Source organism: Amblyomma maculatum, chromosome 5, assembly GCF_055883805.1.
Source record: "Amblyomma maculatum isolate TAMU_Amacu chromosome 5, ASM5588380v1, whole genome shotgun sequence".
Classification (NCBI taxonomy): domain Eukaryota; kingdom Metazoa; phylum Arthropoda; class Arachnida; order Ixodida; family Ixodidae; genus Amblyomma; species Amblyomma maculatum.
This window is the reverse complement of record NC_139348.1, coordinates 32,785,802-32,808,794: the sequence shown is the minus strand read 5'-3', so window position 1 is coordinate 32,808,794 and position 22,993 is coordinate 32,785,802. Positions and strand designations below refer to the sequence as shown.

At 48.2% G+C, this 22,993-nt stretch overlaps 1 protein-coding gene across 1 annotated transcript; it reads right to left on the bottom strand.

Annotated features, from left to right (window-relative positions):
- Positions 1–2,044: 2,044 nt before the first annotated feature.
- On the bottom strand, positions 2,045–12,511 carry LOC146187977 (uncharacterized). The gene is made up of 3 exons (XM_084604968.1): positions 12,507–12,511; positions 12,123–12,220; positions 2,045–2,286 (listed from the first exon to the last, which is right to left on the bottom strand). Exons 1-3 carry the CDS (start codon positions 12,509–12,511, stop codon positions 2,045–2,047), a joined length of 345 nt encoding a protein of 114 aa, XP_084461094.1.
- Between the last annotated feature and the right edge of the window lie 10,482 nt (positions 12,512–22,993).

Sequence of the window (22,993 nt, the reverse complement as noted above, 5' to 3'; positions counted from 1 at the left end):
ACAGCTACTCGAACTAACAACTGATCTGAATTACAATAAGGATGATAACGAACAGACTGACCGCATCTTCCTTGACTTTTCAAAAGCCTTCGATCGTGTAGCCCATTGCCGCCTAATATCCAAACTATCAGCCATTCGCCTTGATTCTCTAACCTTATCATGGATTCGAAATTCCCTTACCCTTCGCGAGCAGTTTACGTTAGTTAATGATTACTCCTCACCAACAGCTTATGTCACCTCAGGTGTTCCACAGGGCAGTGTTCTCGGACCGTTGTTGTTTCTTATATATATAAATGATCTACCAACTAATACTTCTTCCTGTGCGCGCTTGTTTGCTGATGATTGCATAATTTACCGTAAAATACAATCTACCGATGGTCACCTCGCTCTTCAGCAGGACCTCAGTTGTGTTCACAAGTGGTGTGAAAACTGGCTAATGATGCTTAATCCCACCAAATGTAAAGTAATGACTCTCAGCCGTAAGCGAACTAACTAAAATTTCCCCTCTCATAAATAAAGTACCCGTGACTAATATTTCGTCCTACAAGTACCTAGGTATTCAATTAACATCAAACCTTTCCTGGTCCGAACACGTTACTTCCGCCTGTGCTAAAGCATCCCGTTCACTTGGCTACCTCCGCCGAAACCTTAAGAAAGCACCTGCTCATGTCCGTAAACTTGCGTACATAACATATGTACGACCTCAACTGGAATTTGCATCTGCAATATGGTCACCATACCAGAATTACCTGCAGATTAAGCTGGAGTCAATACAAAACAGAGCTGCTAGGTTTATTTCCAAAAATTACAGTCGCCAATCCAGTGTACCTGAAATGAAAAAAGAACATCTTCCACCCTTAGTTAGCCGGCGCTCAGTTGCACTTCTGTGCCTATTGCACAGGTATGTTTACAGCGATAGGCCTTCGCCGCTTCCACTTAACACTCCACTGCGTACATCTAGGCGCTTACACAATCATGTCAGTTTCTCGCGCATCTTTGGACACACAAAATCCTTCAATTAATCAGCATTACCTCGCGCGATATCACTCTGGAATGATCTCCCTGAATCAGTTGTTTCATTAACTGATCTTGTTGCATTCCGTAAACACGTGCTCGACTTGTATTGTTAGATAACCCCCTCTGAATATCTGTAGCTTTGTTGTTATATTCTGTATGCATTTCATGTATTTTGTTCTGTGTAACCATGCTTTTATACCGCAATTTCTTGGATGCGTGTTATGATTTTCTATCATGTATTGCTTGTTGTTTCGCCCATAATTAGTTAGTCTTTTCTTATTGTAACCCCCCTTACACAATGCCCATCAGGGCCTGTAAGGTTCAATAAATAAATAATAAAATGTGAAGGCAAAAACTTTCCTGGGCTCATGGGATGCGGTAATATTCGCTGGAAATGTCTACCCGGAAGCGATTCGCTATCCTTCCGATCTCTAGCCAAGCGCGCAAACAAACTACGCCGGGGTCGTGTGAAACCAATCGTAATTCTCCTTGTGTAGCGTGAGGGTGAATGATAAGGATGCTGGTTTTAGTGATGATGATAATGATGTTCATAGCAATAACAATGACGGTGCAGTTTTTTTGCTAATGATGATAATGACGACGACGACGATGATGATGATAGAAGAGACATCTGGGCGAGTTGGTACGGTGACATGATGAAAAAACAGCGCTACAGACGTGGACGGAGGTGCAGAACAAACAGGACAGGACAGCGCCTGTCCTGTTTGTTCTTCACCTTCGTCCACGTCTGTAGCGCTGTATTTTTATGATGATAATGATGATGATGATGATAGGAATCACAATGACGATGCAGTTAGTGAAGCAATACTGTAAAGTGGCTTTCGCCATTTGCGCTCTTACGCAGAATTAAGCACACAGCCCTGTAACTTTTAAAAGCGGATCTTAAGTGTCCCAAGAATTTTATTTATGGGAAGGTTATTAATCAAGGCTTGATTAATAGCACCTATACTAATATTTTTCTGTTGTAATTGAAAAGATAGGCGCCTAAAAATAACGCTCCCGGAAGTCAGGCTAACAACTCATTTTCAGGGTTCGCCTCGGCCTGCCCGCCAACTACCACTTCCGGCCTAACGGTGGACGCTGCATCACCCGTGGTCTCTTCAAAGCCGGCGGTGACCACATCTGGATCCTCCCTCGCCATGAAGTGAATTGGGTCCACGAAGAGTGCTGCTTCGTCGGGCGTCGCCGTCAAACCTCTGTTCCTGCGTTCTGAAACACCGGAATGTAAGGAGCTTTCAGAAGCGCTTCCTTTTAGTCGAATCCCTCGTACCTCCTTAACAAATGGTTGACAATGCATGTATATTGTACACCGTTCTTCAAAAGTACGTGATAGGTAGGAAACTAGGTTGAACCCGGTGTTTTGGCAACTGGATAACTGCAGTCACCCATTAGAGCTTCGATACGAAAGTGAACTGGAGGCCCAGCTGCGCCCTAGCTGCTTTGGCGGTCTATAGCTGCTTTGAGGAAAATGTGAAACGAACTACCGCAATGGAAGGAACACAGAAGACACAGACGGGTGTTGCGGACTCACCTTAAAACTGCGGCTTCATATCCCCGCTACACATCTGCTCACCCAATGCTAGTCAACCGAGGCATTATCAGCCCGCGCTTTCCGAAAGCCCCCCGAAAGAATGTAAACATTAGCTTCAAGGCATTTTTCTTAAACAGGCGGAGTGTCTCTTTGATGTGGACTGCCTCTCCAATCCCTTTATGTCAGTAGCTGGTAGCACGATCACAAAAATAAGAGAAATACTTCCTCGGCTTGTCAGAAAAAAGACCGCGAAGTATCGTGTTGTTGCTTAATCTTCGGCGAACCAGCTTTGGTTTGAAAGCGGTGGGAAAACGGTGGGGAAGCGTGTAATCGTGCATTTGATTATATCAGTTCCGAACAAGTTAATTACACTTAGTCATTTAACAACTCACAGGTACATCGTGGCTATGTTCAAACGCATGGGAATCCGCATGTTAAAAGCATCCTCTATAAAGTCCATCTGTCAAATGGGGAAAATTAAAGTACACAGGTCAAACCGGTAGGTGGTAAACACCAGTCTTCAGGAACATAAGAACAATCATGGAAGCAGACTAATTTCAGATAATGGATCCAAACAGTAAAAAATTTTTGGTGGTAGCACTTGCATTTCACCAGTCTATGAACGTGTTGTTGTGGCAAAAGGGCGAGAACCATTTCCAGCAAAATAATTCAAGCCTTTGAAGTTTTCAGCGCGTTAGCCTTCCCCTCCTCTGCTTTACCTCGAGTGAGCTGCAGTTCATTGGCGCTGCTGAAACCGCGTTTGGAATTTTGTCCCATCCAACTTGCTAAGGGCTGTTTATCACTTTTTTTTTAATTTTTAGACTCTTAGCATTCATAGGGTATTCTGCCTTTTCTGCTCTCGCGCCTTACTCCTTACCATCTCATGATTTTATCGATTGTATTCTATCTTTTTTTCGAGATTTTACTGACCCGAGTGCAATATTCTGTGATCGCCAATGGGTTTTTAATAATATATTATTCCTTCTCTGTATACTGATTAACCTGGAATATAAATTTCAGTCCATTGAAGCAGCGTCTGTGTGTCCCTTCTGTATTCCTCGTTTTTTTGTCGTTGATGCTTGCGCTATTTTTCCAGTGACAAACTGAGATTGCCTAGCAGCAGATTTTGGTGCACTGAACGTATTCATCTTATTTCGGAGAGCAAAGTGTTTCAAGCATTAAAAGATTGCAAATACAGAACCTGACTCATTACGAGATTTATCAGCCATGACGTTTTCTCTGTTGCAGTGTTGCGCTTCGGCACAGGGAGATTGAGGTTCAAGGAAAGAGTAAGAGTGGTGTGAATTCACGGCGATCTCGTAGAATTGCAGCGCGCTAATATTTGTACATTTTGCTACGTATTTAGTCGAGCATGATCTGTTCTGTCAGTGTTCACAATGGGGATACCAGTTAAAGTGAAAACTTTAAACGCGAAGCTGCGCACTTACATTAGGTTCAGTGGTTCCTTTTCCAGAAAGTAGAAGCTCTAAAGATTGATCAGCAGGGATGTCGATACATGGTGCGCTCAAACCTTCCGTAGCGTGGCGCCGATAAAAGTATAGGTTTCGTTCACATAAAGACCGCTACAACATAGTGAAGGCATATACTATTGTGAATTGATACAGGATTCCCCGACGCCAGCAGTGCACGCGCATTGGTAGCGTATGAACCACTGCGCACGCGCTGGCGGCATTCGGTAATCTAGTTTGCGCTTACGTTATAGTGAGTCTACAACGTGCTCATTTTGTCACCGCAGTGTTTCTATAGCCTACTGATTTGATCATCCACTGTGTATCAGGGAAATGGAGCATGCGACTCCCATTGTTGCCAGGCTGCCAAGTGGTTTGCGACAGACAAACTTTCCCGAAGTTTTGCAATTGCCTTTCCTGGGGATAATCGCTTGAAATAGGGACTCCAGGTACTCCAGCTTGTGTGCATAAGGATCAAGATGGGGCGTTGCACTGCTCGACGGAAAATGTACTTGCGCTAATGTAATTTATCGTCATCGTAGCCATGAATGCGGCGATCCTTGTCAGGACTAAGTGGTGAAAGAAGAGCGAGAAAAAAAAAGAAGACGAAGAAATACACGCAAGCACAGTACAGGTGGCTGGTCCTACGTTTTGAGTGTATTCCATCGTTCCTCGTTTTTTTTCAGGCTATTCTTTCATCACTAAGCCATAGACAGACTAGTCCCAAGCAAAATCTTGACTATTCTCATCTGTAGAGGTTTGTTGTGCGCGTAATGGAAAAAAAATGCTGTTGCTCACTACCGTTAGACCTGGAGCCTGCTTTTTTTTTTCAATTTTTAATTAGATGTATTTAATTAAAGAACTTACCAGTTAGTAAGAGTTCGCTGCTAGAGAAAGTGCAATTATAGAAAATATCGATTCTCGCTGTTCTTTCCCCGTCACATTTTCTGGTGAGATGAGCTGTGACTGTTATTAAGGTCAGTCTAGCCGACCTATGTAACTGCGTGCTATATCTTTGTACTAAGATTAGGAAATGCTTCCATTCGAACAACGGCGCAGTGACAAACATCCTGCATTGCTGAGTAGGGTGGCGCGGAAAAGCGAGGAAAAACGGAGGGCTGCTAGTTTTCAAGGTTTTGTGCCGCAAAATGGGAAAAACGGCATAACGTAAGCGCAAAACAATTGTAGGGCACCAGAGCAATAAATAAACTGCGTTCATTGAAACTCGCTCCTTGCCTGGCGCTTGATTTCTAGCATCTCGAGCGAAGCTGCCGGGAACTTACGACGTCAAGGAAGTGGTAGTTGGGTGCGCACTATCTGCACCACCAAACAGCCGATTACGATATGAATAAGCTCTTGGATGGCATATTACCGCATCCCATCCAAATCTGTATTTGTTACAGCCATTGGCATGCGGCCTTATCAGTGCGATTGTAGCGCACAGATCAATTCTGTACTTTTTGTTCATTCTCACTGTCACGAGAGGCGGCTTTATCATTTTTTTTTTTGTCGCGCAAGACGCACCGAGATGCATCTCGAATATTCCAGACACTCACGTGTGTTTCTGAAATGGTTTGTGGGGTTTAACGTCCCAAAGCGACCCAGGATATGAGAGACGCCGTAGTGGAGGACTCCGGAAATTTTGACCACCTGGGGTTCTTCGTGCGCTGGCATCGCAGAGCACACGAGTGCCTTACTTTTCCCATCCATCGAAAAGCGACCGCCAAGGCTGGGATTCGATTCCGCGTCCTTGGAAACAGTAGTCGAGCGCCGTAACCGCTGTGCCACCCCGGCGGGGTTTTCCAGATTATGCTGGTCACCGTTAGCGGCTTTATCAATGTTTCTTCGCCGCCTTTGATTGAGCGTTGGCGCGTGCGACGGGCGTTCTTAGTTCGACAACCGACGAGCGCGTTTGCCTTTATCGCCGCCGCCGGTTCGATTAGTTATTTTGCGGGGCAAGACAGCCCAATAAAGACTTTCATTCAAGGGCAACGCCAGTGTCTTCATTCGTGGCCACCAGGCTCTTCATCACTACGGGACAATATTCTCAGTGGCTAGCTTTATAGATTTCGGACTGTTCAATGCAATTTCTGACATCCTATCCATTTTCCGGACAAGAACTTGCAGATGTTTCATATGGCTAAACCAATATATTGTGAGCCTTCTGTGGACCTTCTTTCATTTGTACATGCCATCATCATCTTCTTTCATTTGTACATATCATCATCATCGTCCCGCGGCGCCGGCTCCGGCGCGTGCCTGGGTTGATGATCGCATTAAAAACGCTAAACAAGGCTTCGCTGTCCTTGCCGCCACGACCTCGCCGTCTTGACCGAGCCTTCTTCCACAAGTGGTAGAGGTGAGAATTGATCCCCTTGCTGTTTTGTGCCCTGCCTCTCGCTGGAGCTATGTTCCGGTCGCTGTTTACCGCCTGCCACCATCGTTATGTCTACCGAGAGCACCCACGAATCGGCAGGACCCTCTACCTCGGCTGCACCACCCCCTCCGACTGTGCCCACACGACAACACGACCCGCCGCTGTTCGCTGGGCGTCGCGACGTAGACGTCGATGACTGGCTGGAAACCTATGAACTGCAGTAACTACAACCGGTGGGACGATGCTCTAAAATTTTTGAATGTTTCTTTCTATCTCATTGAGGCCGCCAGAACCTGGTTTATTAACCGCGAACCTCACATCACTAACTGGACAACATTCAAGCAGCAGTTCCGCCAATATTTCGCCGACCCAGCAGTTCGGACTGAGGTCGCGAAGAACAAGCTCGCCTCTCGCATCCAAGGTCCCGATGAGTCGTACGCGTCTTACATAGAGGCCATACTTGCACTCTGCCGGCGTGTTAGTCCCACCATGCCGGAACCTGAACGCGTACACCACATCTTAAAAGGAATTAATTCTGTGGCTTATAATACCCTGATTGCCCAGAATCCTTCGACTGTTGACGCCATTATTGCGAACTGCCAACGCATCGACCAGCTGCAGTCCTCCCGATTGCAGCCCGGCATTGCTACTGGCCCGACCTATGCTGACCTGGATCTACGGGCACTGATTCGAGCCATCATCCGGGAGGAGCTCCAAGCCCTCAAGCCTGTCTGTCGACACGGGTGCGATCATTCTTCCATACCTTCTAATGACGCCGGTCTCCGCAACATCATTAAAGATGAGCTGGCAACAATCACGCGACCTATGGTGTCCGACCCTCCTGCACCCCACCCAGCATCGACTTACGCGCGCGTCGCAGCATCACCCCCTCCTTTTGTGTCGCCGCCCCAACTGGCATCGCCCTACAACCACATCAACGCCGTGACGACGGCTCAGCCTACGCCACCCTATTACGCACCCTGGCGCCCCTCTCGCCCTGTGTGCTACTACTTTGGAATACGAGGACATATATCCCGCTTCTGCCGTCGACGTATTCAGAACAAGCGGCGTGGTTATGACGCCTTCGAAAGTGACGTACCCTCATATTATCAGCGACGACATATTTCCAGCCCACCTCGAAGATCATCCCCACCTCCAGAATCCTCGTCTGAGCCTCGTGGAACCCATGCATCCCGACGTCGGTCCCTATCCCCATACCGCCGCTCAGTTTCCCCTCTCCGACCCGCAACAACTCTCCCTGTCCGCCATCCGGAAAACTAAGCGTTGCAGTTTCCGGAGGTCAAACTGCAGTCTGCGAACTTACCAAAAGTCCTCCAGATCGCCCGTATAATGTGATTTCTGTTTTCGCTGAAGGATTACCCGTCGAAGCATTGATTGATACAGGAGCTGCAATTTCTGTCAATCACGCTGATTTGTGCTACCGTTTGCGAAAAGTTACGACACCATATGATGGGCCTGAACTCCGTGGAGCCAATGACATCCCTTTGCGCCCTTTAGCAAAGTGCACCGTACGAGTTGTTATTGACGGCGTCCGCCATCATGTGCAGTTTGCTGTGTTCTCACCATGTGCGCATCTGATGATTTTTGGATGGGATTTTTTGTCAACCGCTTCGGCGTTAATTTCTTGTGGCGACCGTGTTATCCATATGACAGACAGCGATTTTTCATCTGAAGTTTCCGAACGACATCATCCCCTCGTTGCCGCCGCTGATACTGTTCTGCCTCCTCAGTGCGAAAAACTGCTTGCCGTTGTTTCTGACCACATCGCTGACGGGGACGTACTCATCGCACCATCTTATCGTCATCTTGCACGCGGTATCGCATTCCCGTCTAGTCAATTGTGCGGTTCTGCAACGGCTCAGCGACAGTAGCGGCCACTAACACTTCACGTGAATCCCTCGTGCTCCTAAAAGGAACTTCTCTCCCCTGCATGGTGGATGTTCAACCTTTGTCCTTGAAGGTGCTCACAGCCCCTCAGCCTCAGCACCGTGTTTCGACAGACGTCTCTCTTTCTGTTCTCACAACGACTATTAATCCTAACCTCACGCCGAACCAGCGCCAAGAACTGCTGACATTGCTTCGACAACACGAAGCCATTTTTGATGCGACTGCCCCACCACTGGGACGGACTAGTGTTGCGCACCATCGCATCGTTACTGAAGGTAACTCTATCGTTCGCCGACGGCCTTATCGTGTTTCCCTCTCAGAACGAAAAGTAATTGAAGAAAATGTAAATGGCATGCTCCATCGCAATATTATTCGTCCCTCGACAAGTCCATGGTCCTCCCCAGTAGTGTTAGTTTAAAAAAAAGGACGGCTCGGTACGCTTTTGTGTTGATTACCGCGCACTCAACAAAATTACCCGCAAAGATGTATACCCAATGCCAAGAATTGATGACGCCCTTGACTCTCTCCAAGGCGCCGAATATTTCTCGACTTTGGACCTCCGCTCAGGTTTTTGGCAAATACCTATGCACGAGGACGATAAAGAAAAAAGCGCTTTCGCAACTCCCGATGGCCTTTACGAATTTAATGTTATGCCTTTCGGACTTTGTAATGCACCAGCGATATTTGAAAGGATGATCGATAATGTGCTTCGTGGCCTAAAATGGAGAACCTGTTTATGTTACTTGGATGACATTGTCATCTCTTCGTCAACTTTTAACGACCATCTCACGCGCCTGAATGAGGTCCTCACGTGTCTCGCTTCAGCGGGCCTTCAGCTCAACACCAAGAAGTGCCACTTTGCGCAGAAGGAAATTAAAATACTAGGGACATCTAGTCAGCCATGACGAAATTCGTCCACACCCTGAAAAAATCATCGCGGTCTTGAAAGTTTCTTGTCCACAACGGACTACAGAATTGCGCAGTTTTCTCGGCCTGGCGTCTTATTTCCGGCGTTTTATAAAGCATTTTGCAAGTATTGCTGCCCCACTTCATCAACTACTTAAAGCACGCAGCCCTTTCGTGTGGACTGAACAGTGCGAAGCTGCTTTTAATAACCTGAAGCACGCCCTCACATCAGACCCTGTTCTTGGCCACTTCAGTGACAGCGCTCCAACCATCCTGCACACTGATGCCAGTGGTCTCGGTCTTGGCGCTGTACTTCTGCAGCGCGATGCAACTTCGCGTGAGAAAGTGATTGCCTTCGCCAGTCGGACTATGAGTCCAGCTGAGAAAAACTACACTATTACCGAGCAGGAGTGCCTTGCCGTCGTCTGGGCTGTCCAAAAGTTTCGCCCTTACCTATACGGTCGGCACTTCACAGCTGTGACCGATCACCATGCTCTTTGCTGGTTGTCTTCGCTCAAAAATTTGACAGGCCTACTTGGCCGTTGGATTCTACGCCTGCAAGAATACAATTTCGACGTCACTTATAAATCGGGTCGCCAACACCAAGACGCCGACGCTCTTTCTCGCTGTCCACTTTCGGAATCGGCTTGCTATTTTTCTTCCCAATGCATTTCCACCTATGACCACAGCCGACCATCTCTTTCCCCGACGTATATCACAACAGTTTCATTTGACGACTCTGAGAACAAACACGCTCTCCGCTCACAGCAATTAGCCGATGCCTACTGCCGTCCCATCATCGACCGCCTTATTGGCGCTTCGAACCCACCCAATGCTCGGCTTCGCAGACAACTTCGCAATTTCAAGCTCGAAGATGGCATCCTACTGCGCTTCGTGTATTGCCTTGATGGAACTCGCTGGATCCCAGTCGTGCCGCGTGTGCTTCGCCCACGTATACTGGCGGCTCTCCACGATGACGCTACTGCAGGTCACCTTGGTGTTGACAAAACCTACGACCGCGTGAAAAAACGATTCTTTTGGCCTGGCCTATCTTCCAGCGTTGCCAAATACGTCGCATCCTGCCCTCTATGCCAACGTCGCAAACGGCCGACTTCTTCACCCGCTGGCCTTCTACAACCTGTTCCCTGTCCCGCCACGCCATTCGACGTAGTCGGCATCGATTTATATGGTCCCCTACCTCTCTCCGATGGGGGCAACCATTGGATTATAACAGCTGTCGACCACCTTATACGCTACGCTGAGACAGCACCTGTACCGACCGGTTCCGCTCAAGATGTAGCAAATTTCTTTTTGCGGTCAATTGTATTGCGTCATGGCGCTCCTCGGGTGCTCCTAAGTGACCGCGGGACGGCCTTCTTATCGACAGTCGTTGCCGAAGTTCTTTACGCGTCATCCGCCCTTCATAAGACAACCTCGAGCTACCATCTCCACACTAACGGGCTGACTGAGCGATTTCACCGCACCTTATCGGATATGATCTCCATGTACATCACACCGGATCATCGAAATTGGGACACTATTCTACCATTCGTCACTTTCGCCTATAACGCAGCAGTACAGCGGACTACCGGTTATTCTCCATTTTTCTTCGTTTATGGCCGTCCTCCCACTACAATTCTCGACGCATCCTTCTTCTCTACGCCCGACTACTCCACATCGGTACCTACCCAGTTCTTATCTCGTGTGGCCAGATGCCGTCATCTTGCCCGCTTCAACACAGCAGCGTACCAGGAAGACCGCAAGAGCCGCTACAATTCTACGCATCGCGTGGTCTCTTATCGTCCTGGTGACGAAGTACTGCATTATACTGCACTGCGCACCCCTGGCCTTAGTGACAAATTCCACCACCGCTACCTTGGTCCCTACAAGATCATCAGCCAAACTTCTCCAGTTAACTACAAAGTCACGCCTGTTGATCCCCCAGCCGATCGACGCCACCGTGGAACTGAAATTGTTCATGTTTCTCGCTTGAAACCGTTTGTGCGCCGCGGTACATCGGTTAGTTAGGAGCGGCCAGGCTGGCCGCTTCCGACCCCCCGGGCAGATTCTGTGAGCCTTCTGTGGACCTTCTTTCATTTGTACATGCCATCATCATCTTCTTTCATTTGTACATACCATCATCATCGTCCCGCGGCGCCGGCTCCGGCGCGTGCCTGGGTTGGTGATCGGATTAAAAACGCTAGACAAGGCTTCGCTGTCCTTGCCGCCACGACCTCGCCGTCTTGACCTAGCCTTCTTCCACAATATAATATGTGCTAATAATAAATTATCCTGGTAAATAGAAGAGTTATTTGACATTGCCACTTTCAACTTGCTATCACCTTACAGAAGGGGGCTCGTGAGGTATGTTGCCCAAGTTACCGTGAGCAACACAGATGTAGGGAGTATGCAACTACGTCATACTGGTGGCAATTTTGTGGCGCATTAAGCAAGGCGCAAGGCTGCAGGAATATTTTATTACTTTATGGTTACACTGTGTGGCCTCCAGGGTTGAAGCTGTGCTCTGCACCACAAAAGGGTGCCCGGGAAGGCACCTCCCATAAGGCACCGCTTTACACGCTCGTACTCGCCGTGCGAACGTACCTGATTGGCCCACATGGCAGCTTGTCTAACTCGGGATGTAAAGTTCTTGCAAAGCTTGATCCTGATCCTATTAACTCATCCTGATAGCGAACCACATGTTGGCAGCTGCTACCGATTTGGCGACGCGTAGAGACGCTAAGCGGATTATACCACGAATGTCTTCGCACTAAAAGATAGGAAAGCTGAGGGAATGGTGCGGAATCACTAATGAATTGCGCTAGAAATGTAGTGTGTAGGCGGAATTCCGTCAGTAATACGCCCGCTCTCAGTCGAGGGGATATTCACTTACCGCTGACGACTGCCACGAGCAGAAACGAGAGTACGCAGGAAAGCGAGGCAAGCGTCAATATGGTGACCCAGATGTACGGACTCAGGGCAACGGTAGTCCTGCAATTGAAAACAAAAGCGAATACAAATTCGTGTAGCTTCTTCAGTGCCAGTCCAACTTTCTGAAACATCCCTACCAATCTTGAGGTGACGGGATGTTATAGGATACTGGTATGCATACGTTAATAGGAACGGTCTAAGATAACCTCGCCAAGAAAAATTCGCATTCGAGTTCTGTCTATGCTCGCATAAAGTATTTAAAATACGCCAGGATACTCATGTTTTCCCATTGTGACTCCCTGCTCTTCGTTACGCTCGTGAGGTCCGGGCAAGTGTCCGTGCTCACACCATTACCGATTCTCGTAGGGATCGTGGGATCTGTGATTAGACTGCAGCCAAAAATATTCGGCTACCTCCGCTAATGTTCTTTTCTTGATATCTTGTTTCCGGTATCCCCAACTCGTGTCCATGGCATTGAAATGCACGATAATGAGTGCATTTTCTTTGGCCAGTGTGCGCTCCGTGGAAGAGTTCGAAGAATTTGGCTTTTCATTGCTTTGGTGGGCTGAACACGTTCAGTACGAATGTGCTCTCCCCCACTCCTTTCGAGTTTTCGGAACGATTTCGACAAGTGCGTGCTCGATGTCTATCGTACCTGATGGCGGTGATGGCTTTGTTGACTAGAACGGCTGCTGTACCTCCGTTTTGGCCCTACTAAACATCGTACCCCTGTAAAGTGGGCTTGGTTCCAGTCTCTTGGAGAGCAATCACAACGGGGGGTGTAAGCTGTGTGTTGAACCTTACGGAAATCCCATATCTGCTCCAGATATGGAACATATGCTGCCAGATACAAATATATTAGGCAGCAAATAAGACCTTATCTAGGCCAGATAAGGTCATATATGCGCAAAATGTTGCCCTTTTATGGCTCAGATTTGGCCATATTATGCAACATATAATCCATATCTGAACCGGTGACGGGACCTTATATGGCTTAATCAGGGGCATATATGGTGTCCTCGCGACCTTATGTGGCCTGTTAAAGGGCATATATGGCATCGGCATGACCTTATATAGACAGACCAGGGCCATATGCTTGGCATCAACAGGACTTTATATAACCTTATCGGGGCCTTAATTATGTACGCGCCATAGTGATTGTATATTAGCAATATATGGCTTTCGTCTACCTTCTGCAAATATTCAATATTGGCATCATGTGGTCGAGCTTCAATATTTCTGCACACAGCATGGCCTGCATGCTTAGTGTTAATTGTATCGAATTTAGAAAATAGCTAACACTCCTAATATTTCAAATATTCTGCAGATTTCGCTGCACTATATTTATTACACCATGTGTTCCTTAATCCAGGAGGGCGCTGGGTTATGGCTACATGCTCCTCTTTCCGTCTACTAACTTGCATTTTCATTTAAAATGCGGCAACAGTCCGGTGCACAAGCGCATGGTCGGTTAAGTTGAGCGATTCAAAATATCAAGAAAATGATGGCAGTTCAGTATACGGCCCCCTCCGAGCTGTCTAGACGGTGACTCACCCTCAGAGACAGCTGGTGGTTGCTACGTGGAGTGCCGCACTGGCTAGACAGTGACTCCTCCTCTCCCGCGTTCCCCTCTTCCCTCTCAAACAGCGGCGGCCCCTGCGTCGCGCGCTCGCATTTCATCTCTCCTCCTCGCTGACACGCTCTATACCGCGTAGGCCGCGAGCTCTCCATTTTGTGTGTGCTTGCTTCTTTCCCCTCCCCCTTTCAACTCCGTGCGCCTAAGCACTTGTCTCGTTCCTTTCGCGGTGGCAAACATCGGAGTTCGGTGCGGCTGGCGGGCGTGCTGCATGTTGTGTATGCTGGTGTGTGTGTACCAGCGCCAGTTCGCTATTAGCTGTGTGCATGTAACAGAAATGCGACACCAAACCTACAAGAGCTTCAGTCTGACTGTCGGCACAGAGGAAATTACTGTGTCCCACTGCGGGTGGAAGCTGCCTCCCCAGCCTTGGCAGCGAACCTGATGGTCGATTGAGCTTTTCGAGGCTTCTGCCCTGGGTGGCCCGGCCATTCGTCGGATCGCACCCTCATCGTGCCGCCTCATCTTCACGCCCGATCACCAAAACAGTGAGCGGGAGATTTCTTGTCGGGAACTAGCACTTGCCAGCCTCAGGATATTGTTCACTTTATTATTTTGATGGAAAAATTTTCTAATCAGTAAATTGGATGGTAATTACCAGTATGTGATAATTTTCCGTACATTTCGTTGCTAATTTGTCTTTCACTCCAGCAATTTTAACAAATTTCAGTGGGCGGATAGGGTCCTTCGTTGTTTATTATCATTATTTTTTGCACTACCTAAGTAGCTTCATGCCTGATTTGGTTTAGGGGCAGAGCTGTCGCTGTCATGACAACTGCCATCGGACATGCTTTTTTCTTTGTTTTCTCTCTTAATTTCAAAAGCAACCACGAGTTAGGCGCGTTCGCTCATTTTGCACTGCAGTCCCTGCTTAAGGTAACACCAGTATTTCCTGAGAGCCTATATGTACTTTGCTAAGGTTTAGGTATTATCAGCAGTCCCAGCAGTGTGTGTTTTATCGCCCTGCGGTTTAGCGGCACCTTTTTCGGGTATCGACAAACCTTTAAATTCCCGTTCAATAGTCTAGTTCAATTATTAGCCGTTTATTTTATTTAGCTTCGCAAGTAAACCAGCTCAAACTAAAAGCATTTACTGGTTAAAGCTCTGTGTGTAAAGGAGTAGAATAAAAATGTATTATCTAATTTAATAGGTTAATGTCTTTCACTTTAGCTTCTCGTGTAGACATTATTCTGTTCAGATATCCCATTAGTTTGTTATAGTATCGCGCCTAAATGAGTAGAATCTCATTATTTACTAACGGATGAGCATGTCTTTGACTCTCGGTATAAACACGTAATTCAGGCCCGTCTTTAAGCGATTCCATATAGGCAGGGAAAAAAGAAAACCTGTGGTTTCAAAGCTATTTTCCTGTAAGGTTTGAAATAAAAGGGGAAATTCATGTTTCCCTTGGCAAACTTGATTGAGCGTGCGTTTAGCTGGAATACTGAAATTGCATTGGGTGTGTTGTAATAAAGTGTTATGTTGATATTGTGAGCCTTCCGTGGATGTTCTTTAATTTATTCATTCCATGATCTTCCTCTTTCATTTGTACATACCATCATCATCGTCCCGCGGCGCCGGCTCAGGCGCGCGCCTGGGCTTTGTCATCGGAGTAAAACGCCAGACACGGCATCCCTTGCTTTGCCGTCTCGACCTTGCCGTCTCGACCTGGCCTTGTTCCTCAAGTGGTGGAGGTAGGACTTGATCCCCTTGCTGTTTTGTGCCCTGCCTCTCGCTGGAGCTACGTTCCGGTCGCTGTTTACCGCCTGCCACCATCGTTATGACCACCGAGAGTACCCACGAATCCGCAGCACCCTCTACCTCGGCTGCACCACCCCCTCCGACTGTGCCCACACGACAACGCGACCCGCCGCTGTTCGCTGGTCGTCGCGATGAAGACGTCGATGACTGGCTGGACACCTATGAACGCTGCAGTAACTACAACCGGTGGGACGATGCTCTAAAATTTCTGAATGTTTCTTTTTACCTCATTGAGGTCGCCAGAACCTGGTTTATTAACCGCGAACCCCACACCACTAACTGGAACACGTTCAAGCAGCAGTTCCGCCAATATTTTGCGGACCCAGCAGTTCGGACAGAGGTCGCGAAGAATAAGCTCGCCTCTCGCCTCCAAGGTCCCGATGAGTCGTACGCGTCTTACATAGAGGCCATACTTGCACTTTGCCGGCGTATTAGTCCCACCATGCCGGAACCTGAACGCGTACACCATGTCTTGAAAGGAATTAATTCAGTGGCATATAACACCCTGATTGCCCAGAATCCTTCTACCGTTGACGCCATTATTGCGACCTGCCAACGTATCGACCAGCTGCAGTCCTCCCGATTGCAGCCCGGCATTGCTACTGGCCCGACCTCTGCTGACATGGATCTGCGGGCACTGATCCGAGCCATCATCCGGGAGGAGCTCCAAGCCCTCAAGCCTGTCTGTCAACATGGGTGCGATCATTCTTCGGTACCTTCTAATGACGCCGGTCTCCGCAACATCAATAAAGATGAGCTGGCAACAATCACTCGGCCTATGGTGTCCGACCTTCCTGCAACCCGCCCATCATCGACTTACGCAAACGTCGCAGCATCACCCCCTCCTTTTGTTCCGCCGCCACAACTGGCACCGCCCTACAACCACATCAACGCCGTGACGACGGCTCAGCCTACGCCACCCTATTACGCACCTTGGCGCCCCTCTCGCCCAGTTTGCTACTACTGTGGAATCCGAGGGCATATATCCCGCTTCTGTCGTCGACGCATTCAAAACGAGCGGCGTGGTTACGACGCCTTCGAAAGTGACGTTCCCTCATATTATCAGCAGCGACCTATTCCCAGCCCACCTCGTCGATCCTCCCCACCTCCAGTATCTTCCTCTGAGCCTCGTGGGAACCATGTATCCCGACGCCGGTCCACATCCCCATACCGCCGCTCAGTTTCCCCTCTCCGCCCCGCAACCGTTCTCCCTGTCCGCCATCCGGAAAACTAAGTGTTGCAGTTTCCGGAGGTCAAACTGCACTCTGCGAACTTACTAAAAGTCCTCCTGATCGCCCGTATAACGTGATTGCTGTTATCGCTGAAGGTTTACCGGTTGAAGCTTTGATTGATACAGGGGCTGCAATTTCTGTTATTCACGCTGATTTGTGCTACCGTTTGCGAAAAGTGACAACACCATATGATGGGCCTGAACTCCGTGGAGCCAGTGACGTTCCTTTGCGCCCTTCAGCGAAGTGCACCGTACGAGTTGTTATCGACGGCATCCGCCATCATGTGCAGTTTGCTGTGCTCTCACCTTGTGCGCATCTGATGATTTTTGGATGGGATTTTTTGTCAACCGCTTCAGCGTTAATTTCTTGTGGTGAGCGTGTTATCCATATGACAGACAGCGATTTCTCATCTGACTTTCCTGAACGACATCATCCCCTCGTTGCCGCCGCTGATACTGTTTTGCCTCCTCAGTGCGAAAAACTGCTTACTGTTGTTTCTGACCACATAACTGACGGGGACGTACTAATAGCACCATCATATAGTCATCTTGCACGCGGCATCGCCTTCCCGTCAAGTCTTGTCCGATTCCACAACGGCTCAGCGACAGTAGTGGCCACTAACACTTCACGTGAATCCCTCGTGCTCCCAAAAGGAACTTCTCTGCATTGCATGGTGGATGTTCAACCTTTTTCCCTGATGGTGCTCACCGCCCCTCCGCCTCAGCAACGTGTTTCCTCAGACGTCTCTCTTTCAGTTCTCGCAAAGACTATTAATCCTAAACTTACGCCGAGCCAACGCCAAGAACTGCTGGCATTGCTTCGACACCACCAAGCCATTTTTGATGCCACTTCCACACCACTGGGACAGACTAGTGTTGCGCACCATCGCATCATTACTGAAGGTAACTCTATCGTTCGCCGACGGCCTTATCGGGTTTCCCTCTCTGAACGAAAAGTAATTGAAGAAAATGTAAATGACATGCTCCATCGCAATATAATTCGTCCCTCAACAAGCCCATGGTCCTCCCCAGTAGTGCTAGTTAAAAAAAAGGACGGCTCGGTACGCTTTTGTGTTGATTACCGCGCCCTCAACAAAATTACCCGCAAAGATGTATATTCGATGCCACGAATTGATGACGCCCTTGACTCTCTCCAAGGCTCAGAATATTTCTCGACCTTGGACCTTCGCTCAGGTTATTGGCAAATACCTATGCACGAGGACGACAAAGAAAAAACCGCTTTCGCAACACCCGATGGCCTTTACGAATTTAATGTTATGCCTTTCGGACTTTGTAACGCACCAGCGACATTTGAAAGAATGATCGATACTGTGCTTCGTGGCCTAAAATGGAGAACCTGTTTGTGCTACTTGGACGACATTGTTGTCTTTTCGACAACCTTTAATGACCATCTCACGCGCCTGAATGAAGTCCTCACCTGTCTCGCTTCGGCAGGCCTTCAGCTCAACACCAAGAAATGCCACTTTCCACAGAAGGAAATTAGAATATTGGGACATCTGGTCAGTCATGACGGCATTCGCCCAGATCCTGAAAAAAGCAATCGCGGTCTTGAACTTTCCTCGTCCACAACGGACTACAGATTTGCGCAGTTTCCTCGGCCTCGCCTCTTATTTCCGGCGTTTTATAAGGCATTTTGCAACTATTGCTGCACCACTTCATGAGCTACTTAAAGCACGCAGCCCTTTCGTATGGACAGAACAATGCGAAACTGCTTTTAATGACCTAAAGCACGCCCTCACATCAGATCCTGTTCTTGCCCACTTCAGTGACAGCGCTCCAACTATCCTGCACACCGATGCCAGTGGTCACGGTCTTGGCGCTGTACTTCTGCAGCGTGATGCAACATCGCGTGAGAAAGTGATTGCCTTTGCCAGTCGGACTCTGACTCCAGCTGAGAAAAACTACACCATTACCGAGCAGGAGTGTCTTGCCGTCGTCTGGGCTGTCCAAAAATTTCGCCCTTATCTATACGGTCGGCACTTCACAGTTGTGGCCGACCACCATGCTCTTTGCTGGTTGTCTTCACTCAAAAATTTGACAGGCCGACTTGGCCGCTGGATTCTACGCCTGCAAGAATACAATTTCGACGTCACTTATAAATCTGGTCGCCAACACCAAGACGCCGACGCTCTCTCTCGCTGCCCACTTACGGAATCAGCCTGCTGTTTTTCTTTGCAACGCATTTCTACCTCTGACCACAGCCGGCCATCTCTTCCCCCGACGCATATCACAACAGTTTTTTTTGACGATTCTGAGCACAAACACGCACTCCGCTCGTAGCAATTAGCTGACGCCTACTGCCGTCCTATCATCGACCGCCTTATCGGCGCTTCGGACCCGCCCAATGCTAGGCTTCGCCGACAGCTTCGCAATTTCAAGCTCGAAGATGGCATCCTACTCCGTTACGTGTATTGCCCTGATGGAACTCGCTGGATCCCAGCCGTGCCGCGTGTGCTTCGCCCACGTATTCTGGCGGCTCTCCACGATGACGCTACTGCAGGCCACCTTGGTTTTGACAAAACCTACGACCGCGTGAGAAAACGATTCTTTTGGCCTGGCTTATCTTCCACCGTTACCAAATACGTCGCATCCTGCCCTCTGTGCCAACGTCGCAAACGACTGACTTCTTCGCCCGCTGGCCTTCTACAACCTGTTCCTTGTCCTGCCACTCCATTCGACGTAGTCGGCATCGACTTATATGGTCCCCTACCTCTCTCCGATGGGGGCAACCATTGGATTATAACAGCTGTCGACCACCTCACACGCTACGCTGAGACAGCACCTGTACCGACTGGTTCCGCTGAAGAAGTAGCAAATTTCTTTTTGCGATCAATTGTATTACGTCATGGCGCTCCTCGGGTGCTCCTAAGTGACCGCGGTACAGCCTTCTTATCGAAAGTCGTTGCCGAAGTTCTTCAAGCGTCATCCACCCTTCATAAGACAACCTCGAGCTACCATCCCCAGACTAACGGGCTGACTGAGCGATTTCACCGCACCTTATCGGATATGATCTCCATGTACATCTCACCGGATCATCGAAATTGGGACATTATTCTACCATTCGTCACTTTCGCCTATAACACAGCAGTACAGCGGACTACCGGTTATTCTCCGTTTTTCCTCGTTTATGGCCGTCCTCCCACTACAATTCTCGACGCTTCCTTCTTCTCTCCGCCCGACTACTCCACATCAGTACCTACCCATTTTTTATCTCGTGTGGCCAGATGCCGTCATCTTGCCCGCCTCAACACGGCAGCGTGCCAGGAAGACCGCAAGACTCGCTATGATTCTACACATCGAGTGGTCTCTTTCCGTCCTGGCGACGAAGTACTGCTTTATACACCGTTGCGCACCCCTGGCCTTAGTGACAAATTCCACCACCGCTACATAGGTCCCTATGAGGTCATAAACCAAACTTCCCCAGTGAATTACAAAGTGACGCCTGTTGATACCCCAGCTGATCGACGCCACCGTGGAACTGAAATTGTTCACGTGTCTCGCTTGAAACCGTTTGTGCGCCGCGATGCATCGCTTAGTTAAGAGCGGCCAGGCTGGCCGCTTCCGACCCCCCGGGCAGATTGTGTGAGCCTTCCGTGGATGTTCTTTAATTTATTCATTCCATGATCTTCCTCTTTCATTTGTACATACCATCATCATCGTCCCGCGGCGCCGGCTCAGGTGCGCGCCTGGGCTTTGTCATCGGAGTAAAACGCCAGACACGGCATCCCTTGCTTTGCCGTCTCGACCTGGCCTTCTTCCACAATATGCAGATATATAGACCTATAGTTCAAAACCTACATGCAATGCGGGCTAGATCTTTAAATCAGGAATTGGGTTGATAAGGCATATCTGACCAGATATGCCTTATCTGCTACTCGAAATCAGGAATTGGGCAGATCAGGAATATACAACCAGATATGCCTTACCTGGTACTCGAAATCAGGAATTGGGCAGATATGCCTTATCTGGCCTAGATCTGTCCTGGGAATCTTTAACGTGCACGGACATCGCACAGCGCACGAGCACCTTGCTTTTCGCCTCCATCGAAAATCGGCCGCCGAGGCCAGGATTCGATCCCGCGTCCTTAGGAACAGTAGTCGAGCGCCGTAACCACTGCGCCACCCCAGCGGGGTTCTGCGTCTTGCATTGATTACACCTTCGATGATACGTCACTGTAACCACATGCCTTTACTTGCTGTTGTATTATATTTAAATTTCCTCAGAAATAGTACTTCGTTTATAGCAAGAGAGCATAAACAAACAGGCATGCATTTCGTCAGTTGAATATTCTAAGGCGTAGCACAAATTAGACCAGTATTGTTTTTTCAATTAAGCAATGGCATCACAATAACAACCTGCTTTAAAAAATAAAACTCTCCTCTTTGTCGCAGATATCTATTCTTAAAAACAAACAGTACTAAACAAATCTCATCGTAAGCGGCAAACAATATCCTGCGGATAAATCTTACTGGGCGCCGAAATAGAGAGGACATGCTCATCCTGTCAATAAGAGACCTTCCAATAATTCACCCTTTGTACGATCGTATTAGAATACCTAGCAATCGCAATACTCACTCTGAACTCGAGCTACTGCTGATGTCAGTCGAAGTGTCTTCAGACGAGCTCTCTCGCTGGGACGAGCCAGAATCTGCACGCCACACGAATTCTGTTAACGAATGGTAGTGACGAAATTCGAGAAATTAGGTGCAAGACGAACAACGTGAAATTCTACGTGAAATTCTTTTTTTTTTAAATGCAATCGCTGAATGGAATGTGATTCAGCGCATGTTGCGGGCGCCTGTAGCAGCAAATTTGTTTCTTTACTGAACGAGACGTAGTCATCTGTACTTGTTTGTTTCTCTGTCTGTTCACGAGATCTGTTTGGACTCTTTATATTGCATATTCTGATGCTATCTGTGAAGCCCACTCCTCTTATCTAATGCCTCAACGCTGCAGCATGCATTGTAAAAAAGAAAAAAGTGATGCATTTATGCTGCAAATAGCTGGGATGCCTACTGATTTTTTGCCCTACTAAAGCAACTTATTTAGGTGGGTGAAAAATGAACAGTCATCCGCCGCTATTCTGTGTACAATGGGCTGAAATAAAATACAAAAGAAAGCGAATAAGTGAGCCCCGCCATGGTGGTGCAGTGGTTAAGATGCCCGACTACTATGCCGCAGTTTCCAGATTCGATTCTGACCGCCGGCGGCTTCGTTTCGATGGATTCGAAACGAAAAGGCGTCCGTGTGCCTCGCGATGTCAGAGCACGTTAAAGATCCCCAGGTGATCGTAATTACCCCGGAGCCCCCCATTACGGCCCCGCTTTCTCACTTTACGCCTTCACTCACACCTTCTTCCCTTTCCTTGTGGCGCGGGTCAGGTGTCCACAGAAACAAGTGTGACAGATACTGCTCCTTTCCTTTCCTTTGAACCAATTATATATTATTAATCGAATAAGCGCAATGTACAAAGGGAAGGTATTTGCTTATTAGCTCCTAAAGAAATGAGGTTCCTGCAGTGCTCCCTTCTCTCTAGACTTCAATAAACTGACAGAACTCCCGCATGACTAAATAAACTTCCGAAACTGTCCCATTCCTAACGCTTCCGCTCACACAGGCCTCGTGCCGTGTTCACTTAGGCTACCACAGGCCTAGTTTTGATACTTTAGTGCAGCAGAATTAACCTTTCTGTTGCAGCACGATGAGAGAGCGACTGCGCTCGTGTTCGGAAGATACTGTGGCGGAATTACTTAAACGAGGAATCATTACGCACCCGCTGTTTTAAAAAGCTCGACCTAATGGTTTAGCTTCTCGGTGACTTGGAGCAAGTGCCTTAAGCTAAAATTGTCCACTTCAGCACATGCTATAGCGATAGTAGGAGGGTGCAGATTATTTCGCCTATATACGAAGGGTGGAACAAGCCAGGTACACATTTTTAATTCGTAAGATAACGTCAGCAGGGCGGTGTGGGTAGACATGCAACACAGTATTACGTTCCGAGTAATTAATTGTCTCAGAACCAATCAGCACTGCGTGTAGATTTGTTTCATTACTTCCTTTAGCTAAAAGTGTAAAGTACGTGTAAGCGATGTGACACGCAGATTCCCAACAACGCGGATTGCAATGATCTGGCCAAATCGTCAGTTAAAAAGAAAAAAATAGTTGCAGACATGCCAGCGATTGT